At 48.3% G+C, this 11,828-nt stretch overlaps 1 protein-coding gene across 2 annotated transcripts; it reads left to right on the top strand.

Moving 5' to 3' along the window:
• Positions 1-1,896: 1,896 nt before the first annotated feature.
• Positions 1,897-10,383, top strand: LOC119112262 (larval cuticle protein 65Ag1). 2 transcript variants are annotated; one of them, XR_005095700.1, is made up of 3 exons: positions 1,897-1,998; positions 9,621-9,791; positions 10,344-10,383. XR_005095700.1 is itself a non-coding variant. In XM_037236368.1 (3 exons), the coding sequence occupies exons 1-3, from the start codon at positions 1,990-1,992 to the stop codon at positions 3,722-3,724; spliced, it is 426 nt and encodes a 141-aa protein (XP_037092263.1). In that variant the 5' UTR covers positions 1,897-1,989; the 3' UTR covers positions 3,725-4,015. The 2 variants fall into 2 exon arrangements, 1 of the variants encoding a protein (XP_037092263.1); XM_037236368.1 differs by lacking the exons at positions 9,621-9,791; positions 10,344-10,383 and adding exons at positions 2,456-2,626; positions 3,479-4,015.
• Positions 10,384-11,828: the final 1,445 nt, after the last annotated feature.

Genomic DNA, 11,828 nt, shown 5'->3' with positions numbered 1-11,828 from the left:
ACCTGACCGACATAGAGACCCTCATAGACATAGAGGACCCATAATCGGCGCATAGGGCCCTCGGACTGGAGGGTCCGGCTATACGAATCGAGCCCCTTAATGCGACCTCCGGGGAGTGATCTTTCGGTCACAGAATTGGTTACTTCTCAATGATTGGGTGACAACATAGGTCACCGAAGACAGAATGAAGTAGTGTATGAAATAGGAAACTGCAAACACTTGGCATTTGAGAATTTGCCTGTCATCCGTACTGTATGACACCGCTTTTGAGCATACTTGTAAACGATTATAAAACAGTGAGTGACACACGCTATGTATATCACCGAGTGATGTACGAGGTACAAGTGGTCAAAAATGAGAAAGTGAGCATGCTGCTCGACGCCTTAATTCCGGATAAATATCGGCCGAATCTCAATGTCTTGAGTCGACCCTGTACGCGCAGCTCTGACCCCCCCCCCCCCCCCCAATTGGTATGTTGTGTTGCATGCATGCATTTAAATGCTGAAAGCTTTCGATAACCTGTACTAACAGCATAACATGAATTCCGTAAACGTTTAGCAGTAAAGTACTCAAGCCTCTCCCCTCACTGCACCTGGTCCTGCCGCTGACGGTTGGAATGGATCATACATCACTTTAATAGTGATCAGTTTGATCGGGAACGGTACTGTAGAAAACTTCGGCAGAAACATCATTTTGGTCTTAGCAAGAAGCCATGAACAGCACATTGCAGCTTGAATGAACGGTTTTAAGTTTTGCGATTCTCTAATTCCTCCAAGTCTTTGAATAAACCATGATTCTTCCTGCTGTGGCTCCCAAAAACATTCGTAGGGTCGCTGCTCGATAACGCAGGGAACTGCTAATTTTTGCAACTTATGTGAAACTAGTATTTAATTTAAAAGTTGTCAATTTCATGACACCAACTCTAGCGGTGAGGAAGGCAACTGCAAATAATCTCCAAGGGGAGGGCGTGGGAGGGAGGGATGGCGTATGTCTCTTGCTTAGCGGCGGGGCTAAAGCGGGTGGAAGAGATTAGTTATGTGCCAGTGCGTGCCTTCACGTACCTAGCGAGGCATAAACCTGCTGCAGGTCCTTTTTTCTTCAGTTCCTTTCTCTTGGATTCTTGAGTCCTGATCGAAATTATCTCGAATTCACACAGGTAGCTCCACGCCGGAATCTGAGGCGGACGGGCCCTGACCCTCTGCTTCGAGGTCGAGTTAGTCATGCACGCTTCTTTGTGTTCGATAGTGGAATGCGGAGCCGGATACGCTCAAATGATGAGCAATCCAACGCCACTTAAGCAACCGACTCCCTCCCTTCCTCTCCCTCCCTCTCTCTCCTGATCCAAAGCTTGCTCGAAGCCGGATACGCGTCAAATGATGAGCAATCCAACGCCACTTAAGCAACCGACTCTCTCTCTCCCTCTCCCTCCCTCTCTCTCCTGATCCAAAGCTTGCTCGAGGCCGGATACGCGTCAAATGATGAGCAATCCAACGCCCCTAAGCAACCGACTCTCTCTCTCTCTCTCTCTCTCTCTCTCTCTCTCTCTCTCTCTCTCTCTCTCTCTCTCTCTTCTGATCCAAAGCTTGCTGTCTTCCATGACCTGATCTGTCTGCTCAGCCTGTAGGTATGACGTCACATCACGCCAGGCAACAGCTGTGTCGGTTGCAGAGCTCGGAGAGGGGCTGCAAGCGACCCCATCACCCGCTGACGGCGCTACGCCAGCCGCCGTTGCCCCCGCCGCCTGCGCTGGGAGCATGCACGGAGGCGTGCGCAGAGCTCGGACGATCTCAGACGAGTGGGCAATTAGCCAGCGGCAAGTGCTGTCAAGGTCGCGGTCGGCTGGCGGGGCAGAGAGAGGTCGGTACGGCTAGGGAGCCCGCCCGCGCGGCCTCGCCGCTGAGGGCGCTTATAAGGCCCGGAGCTGGGGATCTCAGCATCAGTCGCTTGTTGCAGCCGTCCCAGCACCACAGATCTGAACACCACAGAGCCATGCAGCTGGTGAGTGGTGTGTGCTGTAGTGGCCCGTACAGAGGTCATGTGCCGGGCGGCTGAACGAGAGGATAACCAGGCAGATGAAGCATGGGGGCCGTCCCATAGGTGCTGCTCGTAGTGTTTAATGCTTCTTCAGGAAGGGAATTTCATTATTGTTGTAGAAGTTTGTCTAGTCGAGGACTTTTAAGCTATTCGTTCTTTGCAGCCACTAACTTTGGGATACTCAGGCAAGTTGCGGCACTTTCGAAAACCTATAAATATTTAGGGGAACCTCATGCCCGGTACACACTAAAGAAAGGAACTTTGTAAAATAAAACTTAATGCCAGAAGCAATTACGTCCTTTGTTAACAAGAAGGGAGAGGTCTATTTTTATTGAGCCACTGTATTACATCTTTTTATTATCAAAATTGTGCGCATATATTGCAAGCATTGCCCTAGCTAACGCACTGGCCTTCTCGCCAGTTCGTCTTCGCTACACTGGTGGTTGCGGCTGTGGCTGCTCCGCAAAACTACAACAATAATCAGTTCGTGAGCTCTGGACAGCCTGAGATCCGCATTCTCAGCCAGAGGTTCGATCAGGACCCCAACACTGGAAGCTACGAGTACAGCTACGAGCAGGACAACGGTCAGGCGGTAAGTTTTTAAGATTTCACCCATGCTCATTTCGCGTCATGCCAAGTGGATTGCTCATCTGGTGAACTGTTGACACTTCATGACTAAATCCTTCCGATTAACGTAAGTAGTCATCCGCACAATTGCCAGCGTTGTACTTTATGGTCAGCAGTATAACGTTAAGTGCCAACCAAGCGAGGTGCTATTGGTTTGAATTTTGCACTTCAGGCTATCCATACTTCTGGGTAAGAAGACGCGAAGGCTGACTTTCCTAATAGGTGATTAAATCCCACTCCATATGCAAAACAGAATCGGTTCTAACTTTATGGTGGCAGTGTTCGTCTCATTTGTGCGTTGCCAACTGGATTGCTCATCTGGTGAATTGTTAAACTTATTGGCTGAATGTCTTTGATTAACGTAGGTGGTCATCCGTACACATTTCCAGGGCTGTACCCTACGGTCAGCAGTATAACGTTAAGTCGCAAACCAGCCAGGTGCTATTGGTCTAAATCTTGCACCCGAATCAAGCCTTGTCCGCCTGGGTTGGGGAACTCAAACCCGGCTCCAAATAGATTAGCATTTCAGCGCCGGTCATAGATAGGGTCGACTGATAAAGATCGCCAACTTCACTTGACTACGGGCCAGACCTGCGTTTGGTTGCTACGATACTTTAGGACGTCTATACTTTTGAGTAAGAGGATACCGAAACTGACTTCCGTGATGGCTGACTAAATTTCACTTCACATGCAAAAGGCAATCGGTTTTAACTCTATTTCCGAGGTTGTCGTCAAGCTGATGCGTTAGTCACGCGGCACATAGTCCTAGAGATCAGCATTCACTGATAGCACATCATCGTGCATTCTGCCTTGGCAGGTGGCTGAGACAGGTCAGGTGTATCCTGGACCTGAGCCAGAGACCGGCAGTCTCACCCAGCAGGGCAGCTACCAGTTTGTGGGCGATGACGGCAACACCTACCAGGTCAGCTACGTCGCCGACGAAGGAGGCTTCCAGCCGCAGGGCGCCCACCTGCCAGTGGCGCCCGCCCAGATCCCGGAGTACGAACAGCTGAGGATTGAACACCCCGAGCTGTTCTGGGCAGAGCAGCAGCAATACGTCTAGAAGTACCGCGTGTTCAGGCCCTCTGATAGTAACATCAACCCAAGTTAACGTTTGTAGGTGGCGTGCAGCACGGAGCGCTCGCTACATTCAAATGCGTTTAATGCAGGCTACGCGAACAAACTACAGGTTTATTAAGGAATAAGATGGTGAAATTTGTATGCACATCCTTTTTATACACTCCTGTGGTTCTCTTCTGTGCGGTCGTGCTGTACGCCTACAGATACTGTTGGTGTTTGCTCAAATGCCTTGTATGAGTACTGTATAATGACTTTGGGCAATGCATGCTAGTCTTTATCAATACACTTACGCAAAGGCGTAGTTTGTTTTTATGGCGGTCGTGGGCTCGGTATTCAAGTTGAAGCCGAAGGACTTGTTGGAACAGAACGCTGAAAAGTGAGTGCTTTGCTCCACCGTGCAAATGACATCGTGTTATAACGTGTTGATAGTTTGATGTGCACAAAGGGCAGCAAACGGGGAGCACGATGTAATCTGCATAATTATGAATGCACACATTGCAGACATGGGTCACAGTACAAAAAATTCAGTCCATGTCGGAGCACGAGTCCTGGTGTTCTGAGTTTGAATCGAATTTCTGACTCCATTGTTGAAACATGAACCATCCCGAGTGTAAAGCTCGAATGCAGCCACTTTTCACGGCTCATGATGCTGATTATGCGCTGGAGTCCTCTGGTGGATATTGCAGATGCTGCAATTTGCAACAGGTAGACTTACATGCAGCCTCACTGACCCAAACGTAATTCTAACCCTCTCAGAATGGGGTCCGGATGGTGGTCAAGAAGATGTCATTTCCCCCCGCCCGTCCCCCTATCCCTCCAACCCCCTCTTATTTCCTACACCGGAAAATGGAAAATGCCGTACCATAGGTGCTTCCCTTCTGCTTTCTGCGATTCATTCCACCGGTAAGGAGTCAAATAAAACAATACACAGGGTTAGTTAAATGTGGCGTAAAGACATTGTGGCATTGGTATCAAGAGCATGTTCTGCGCCAATATTGTGAACCATGATGCCTTGTCTTGACATTGGCCCAACCACAATGTTTATTTCCAGCTATGAAATAACAGTCTACATCCATATCCCCTGCACCTGAGTCCGGACTATTGGAACTCAGGTGCTAGGGATGTGAAACGCTTGATTATCTTTTTTGGCCCCGATCGCCGCATGGTTTGTGGAATTGCGACATTTGAATGAAGTTATTATGACATCATGAATGACAGGGTGACCTTGAAATACTCTCCCCGAAATAGTCTCCCCATCTTCGCGGGCGTGTAACTCGGAAGCTAGAGGGGTTTAGGTCTGAAGAAGAGCAGCGCTGCGAACTGCATCAAATGATCTTCAAAATGACTATTTTAGTTTAGAATGTCATAGAAATGTGGAACACTTCTCTCAAATCGAAATACAAGCACGTGCTCACAACATTTACGAAGTTTTCCTGGCGGATGCTACTACGTCTTATATCACCCTCCCAACACTATTCAGTATATAAGTGACCACAGATAAGGGCGCTGACATATGGCAGGTCAAAGTCAGGCGACGCATTCAGCGGAGACGATTTATGTGGAACCGGCCCCTATGGTTCTACAAAAGAGTGCTAGATCAGACCATACATCCCTGAGACACTTTCTTAAGCAACGCATTAACTGAAACTGGAAATTGCATTGACCTAGGATCAAGTATGAAGATCTTACAAAGTCAAAATTATTTTTTTCTAGAGCTCGCTGTATGGGGTGGTTTCTGATGCTCGTTTTAATTTCTGTAATAACGCGAACTGCAGTATGCATCGTTCATGGACTTCGTTAAAGTCAGAATAAATGACTGACCTAAAATAACCCTGGTCAACATTTTGCTTGTTAGTAACATGCCGCCATGCGTAAGACTTGACGCTTATTCAAATGTAAAAATAAAGGCAACCTTGAATGATTTTGGTCAACATGACATTATAAAGGTCAAACATTGTCGCTGACCTTCAATAAGCACCGGTGAGCTTTGCTTAGAACACATATCTATATTCACGATGGATGCACGAGAAGGTCTGAAGGCCCGTTGGACACCAATCTGGAGTTTGACCATGGGTGACCCCATGTTACCAAAAGGTCATGACCCAGAAACCGCACATTTTAACACATCTAAGTATGCGTGCAAGTCAACGAACTCTGAAGATTTGGTGTCCTTAGCTCTCTTTTTTTAGATCTAAGGGTTGCCAAATTGACCCCCTCCATACCTGAGCAAAGGGTATTCAACCGGCCACCCGGGAGTTTGTTATCACATGTTTTTCACTATTTTGTTGCATACTTTTGCGCAAGCGGATTTCCATGCATTTCCTAGTGTGTAAGGCCTAAAATGCTTCGAAGTACACATATGTTCTTTTATGGCTTTGTTATGTTCTTTTGTGCACTGAGTTCTGACTTCAGGTGACTAACGCGAGCAACTGCCGGGACAAGGTCTTTTTAAAACATTCCATTTATGCTTTGCTATGCCTGATGTTTCATAGGAATTCAACATAATCCCAGTTTCCGGTTTGTACATTATTCAGTCTGTTTTCCACCCTTGATCTTGATATGTTCAAGATGGATAGGATTCCGGGACCAAGGTCCATAAGCTCAGATATTTCGAGCTAGAACCGCTAAGTTCGTTCGTCATTAGATTTATTACACGATCCGTCCTAACCTCTTTTGTTACTTAATAGCCGACACAGCCATGACTTACTTAACGCTGCGGACCAGAGCTCAATCAGCACCCATCAGGAGAGAACAAAGGTGAGCGCCTATGTAGAAATGCGGATGGGGATGACACTAGCTGCGCCGCTGCACCGAACCATTAGCGCGGTTGCTACCACCGGCTGCAAGCTATTCCAGTCGGTGGAAAAGCAAACCCCTCAAGCCACACAAACCCACCCTGCCACTTGTGGTTGAATGTCAGGCGTTTTCTTAGTTAGTAGGAGGTTAGGCGCAAAATGAGATGTCAGGACAGGCTTTTTCGCAATGCTCACTCAAGGCTACTGAAACGTCGGACAAGAAATGCTTAAAGAGGGTTTGCAGCTGTTGGTAATTAGTGGCCATGCGGAGGTTCTTGCTGGAGTCCACTCTAGGTCAGGCCACCACCAGCCAAGATCTTAACTGCGCGCCAGAATGCGCCATTGACAAAGCACGCTGCTCCAGTCCGCTGCCACCTTTCATCAAGTACGGGCATCTAGCATAAGGCTGGAGCCTGCGATATCAGCGCCATTTACTCGTAGCTTAGCTTTTACAGCCTGAAAACAGATGGCAGAGTTTCACGGCGTTGCAGTTCCGGCCCGCGCTGCGGGCCACGGAGATGGGTGTTGTTTCTCGACATGTTTGGTGGGTCAAAGTTGTGTAAGTTGCGAAGTGGGGACATGTACACAACAATTCTCGGATTAATCCACTTATATTCTGGTCACCCGCCATGTATGCGTTCATGCGTGATTAGGGTAGTTTGATCGGTACAAATCCTATGGTACACTTCAGTGAAACATCGTCTGCACACCATCCGTCCCTCTTATCGTCTATCTCGCTTCATCCTGCATCCTCGCGGCACCCCGCTTGTCCGGGACAGGATGCATGCGTCAGCCACGTGTGGGCCGAGAGCCCCGTGGGAAGGGGGACCCCGGCCGGGTACCCGCGCATGCGCGGGTTAAAGCCCGGCGGGTGGCCCCCCAGGCGCATGCACGTCTGTCCCATCGTTAACCATTTTCCTTCATCCCATAGCCCTGAAATGGTCATGTCTGGTCGAAAAGGCTCTAATCCAAAAACCAAAAACCAAAAAAACATCGTCTGCACACATCCGACCTTCTTATCCTCTGTCTTGTTTCATCCTGCATTCCAACGACACCTCACTTGTCCGGGGAGGCTGCATGTGCCAGCCACAAGTAGGCTGAGAGCCTGTGAGAAGGGGGACCCCGACCGGGTACCCAGCGCACATGCGCGGGTTAAAGCTCGGCGGTTGGCCCCCAGGCGCATGCAAACCTGCCCCACCGTAGACCAATTTCCTCCATCCCATAACCCTGAAATGATCATTTCTGGTCCAAAGGGCTCCAATCCAATAACTAAACCGAGCAACCAGTCGTCTTTCTATTGCCAACGAGGCACGAGCGACATAATCAGCTTAAATAAAACGCTGTGATCACCGCTGAATGATGGTGAAGCAAGTCCTGATCGAAATCGTCCCTCAAATTCGCACAGGGTAGCTCTCCACTCGAGTCAGAGGCAGATGTGCCCTGGCCCTTTGTTTTGAGGCCGGGTTATTCATGCACGTTTCTTTGTGTTTGGAAATGGAATACGGAGACAGATAGGCGCCAATTAATAAGCAATCCAACGCCACGGGAGCGATTGCTTCCACAGTCTTTCACCCTATCTCTCGTTCGCTATGTTCCATGCCGTGAAACAGGGTTCTGTCCTGAGGGAACGCAGTGGAATAACGAAAGCACAAATTTTGCGCAGCAAATAACTTAATGCATACAAGGCGCGGCTTCCATGCATTGAGTAACTACATATAAGGTAGTGTAAGCATTTTTCGGTGTAACTCTCCTCATGCCGCCGGCGATATTCATTTCCCTCATTGGTTCCTATAACAATATATCATATATAATGGAGCTGCTATCGTTGATGTGGCTGGTTCACCCGTCGTGACCCCAGCCACTTCTGAAATTTGCTGATCTAAGTTTGTTTCTCGTAAAATGTATTTGGATTGGTGGCGATGTTCGAGTTTGTGGATCATCCACCATCATCACCCGCTGACGGCACTTCGCTAGCAGCTGTTGCACCCGCCGCCCGCGTTGAAATCAGAGCCACAGATTTCCAGAAATTACTGTCCAATATCCGATCCGAACCCCTATGGATGGACCAGCACAATTTTTCCGCCCAAGTGATGTCAAAAGTCAGGATGTCCATCATTTTCAAGTCGCTATATCAAATCACTTTTAAGTAAAGCCGACAGGCCCAGCCACTGCTGATATCGCTACATTCCCTCATCTTAAACGAATGAAAAGGAAGACAATGATTGCTGGTAAATAATGCACCTATTGCGTACCAATTTGCAACACGGTAGAATGATATCAACTTTCCAAAAATTCCGGAGATTTCTGCCCCTGTTCGTCGAATTTCAAACTTAGACTTCGGCAATTTCTGAAAATCTAAAAATTTCCAGTCAAGTGGGCACATCAACCTGGACGCCTGCGCGGGGGCATCCATGGACCTCGGACGATCTCGCGGGTGGGCAGTTAACCAGCGGCAAGCGCATTCAAGGGCGTCGTCGGCCGACGGGGCAGGGAAAGGTCGTCACGGCAGGGGAGCCCGCCCGCGCGGCCGTCACCGCTGCCGCCGCTTATAAGGCCCGGAGATGGAGCTCTCAGCATCAGTCGCTTGCTGCAGCCGACCGAGCACCACAGATCTGAGCACCACAGAACCATGCAGCTGGTGAGTGGTGTGCTGAGACGCCCGAACAGCGGCCATGTACCTGACGGCCGAACGAGAGGCAAGCCGGGCAGATGCAGCATGGGTGTCGTCCCATAGGTGCTGCTCGTAGTATTTAATGCATCGTCGGGATAAGGTATTTTATGATCGCTACAGTAATTTGTGCAGCTCATGACTTCCACTTGGTTGATTTTCCTTTTTTGACTGCGGTTGCTGGGAAAGTTCTGTAACTTTGAAGTGTATAGGAATGCTTGTGCAATACTAAGTTAACGGCCAATGAAAAGAGCAGCTTTGGGGGATTAAAACAGGCCTGAGGCAATTACAACATTTGTTTTTAAATATACATAAATATACGTTCTTTAAGCCACTGAACGCCACATTTTTCTTGATCAATTGGTTCACATATATTGTAAGAATGGTCACAGCTAACGCGCTGGCATTCCCGCCAGTTGGTCTTCGCTACACTGGTGGTTGCGGCTGCGGCTGCTCCGCAAAACTACAACGCTAATGAGTTCGTGAGGTCTGGACTGCCCGAGATCCGCATTCTCAGCCAGAGGTTCGATCAGGACCCCAACACTGGAAACTACGAGTACAGCTACGAGCAGGACAACGGACAGGCGGTAAGTTTTTGATAATTTTATTTATACTCATTTCACATGATGACACTGAATTTTTCATTTGGTGAACTGTTGACACTTCATGACCAAATGCTTTCGATTAGTGAAGGAGTCACCAGTATACATTGCCAGGAATGTACTTGATAGCCAGGAGGGCAACGTATGTCGCAACCAAGCTGGGTGCGGCGGGTCTGAATCTTGCAACCAAATGGCGCCTTGTCCGCCTGGATTGAGGAACTCAAAGCAGGCTCCAAATAGGACAGCATTTCAGCATCGTTTATAGACAGGGTCATGGAATAGAGATCGCAAACTTGGCGTGACTACGGGTCAGACATGCATTTGTTGCTACGGTACTTTAGGCTGCCAAACTTACGGGCAAGAGGATAAGACGACTGACATTGCTAATGGTGATTAATTCCCACTTCACATGCAAAAGGGAATCGGTTCTAACTTCATTTCCGAGGTTGTCGTCCAGCTAATGCGTTAGTTATGCAGCACATAGTCCTAGAGATCAGCCTTTACTGATAGGACATCATGTGCATTCTGCCTTTGCAGGCGGCTGAGACAGGTCAGGTATACCCTGGACCTGAGCCAGAGACCGGCAGTCTCACCCAGCAGGGCAACTACCAGTTCGTGGGCGATGACGGCAACACCTACCAAGTCAGCTACGTGGCCAACGAGGGAGGCTACCAGCCGCAGGGCGCCCACCTGCCGGTGGCGCCCGCTCAGATCCCGGAGTATGAACAGCTGAGGATTGAACACCCCGAGCTGTTCTGGGCAGAGCAGCAGCAATACGTCTAGGAGTATCAGTCATTCAGGCCCTCTGATACTAACATCAGCCCAAGTTAACGTGCGTATGTGGAGTGCAGCACGGAGTGACCTGACACTACATTTGCATGCGTTTAATGCCGACTGCGTGAGCAAATTCCGGGGTTGCTAAGAAATGAGATCGTGGAATTTATATGCATATTCTTTTCATACATTCGTGCTGTTCTCTTCCGTGGCCTCGAACTATGCGCCTGCAGATAAGATTGGTGTCTGCTCAAATGCCTCGTATGAGTACTGTGTAATGACTGAGCGATGCTTACTGGTCTTTATCAATACACTTATGTAAAGGCGTAGTGTGCTTTCATGGCATTGGCGGGCCGGTTATCTGTAGTGAAGCAGAACTACTACGTTTAAAATGGAATTGAGATGACCTCCTCACCATAAATAGGTACGCGATATTCGTTAAGTAAGCTGTGCTTTATGAAGTTTCTTGTTTCAAGCTTTCCGTCTGAAAATCGTAGTGTCCTTGCACGTTTCCCAAAGAGCTACAGACTCAGTAAAAACACTCGCCCGCGGGATTTGGACCAAAAGCAAAAACCTTCAGTCATTGAAACAACGACATCTTAACGTGTGCAAAAACCATTTGAAAACAAAGTCAAACATTCTAGAGGAGGAACGGAAAAGTTTGAAGCTACTGAAAATGCACGAGTGCATAATTTTTAAAAAGAGTAAAAATTGTGAGGCATTGGTTATTTTGAATAAGGTAACTTACGTTAACAAAGTTAACGATCTACCGCAAGGCAAAAAAAGCTACTAAAAACTGCCCAAGAGCCCAACCACAAAGACTGAAGCAGAAACCAAACAGATAGTTCGCCACATTTTATAAAAAAAACAAGCGTCTCGACTGAATTCTGACAGGCCTTCTACTCACCAAGTATACAACACCACTTTCCTTTCGGCTACTAAAGGACCATAGAGGAGTACCCCTGCGGCGCATTTATTGCGTCTGTTTGTGGCGGCCCCTCTGAAATAGACGCCTAGGCTCTCAGATAAGATCTTATAACAACTTCTTACCGACATAACGGCTCGTCTCAGAAACACAGAATATCTGACAAGACTCAAACATCAGTTCCCTGGCGACCAACTTCCACGGAGCGCCACAGTTTTCAGTATCGATGTTGTCAACGTACATGACATCATCCCGCTGGTGGAGGCGGTATCGGCGGTCATTGACCTTATTTGTCAACACCAAAATGATGTTGACCATTGTGG

Source organism: Pollicipes pollicipes, unplaced genomic scaffold, assembly GCF_011947565.3.
Source record: "Pollicipes pollicipes isolate AB1234 unplaced genomic scaffold, Ppol_2.1 Scaffold_7261;HRSCAF=8764_pilon_pilon_pilon, whole genome shotgun sequence".
Taxonomy (NCBI): Eukaryota; Metazoa; Arthropoda; class Thecostraca; order Pollicipedomorpha; family Pollicipedidae; genus Pollicipes; species Pollicipes pollicipes.
This window is presented reverse-complemented; position numbering and strand designations above follow the sequence as displayed.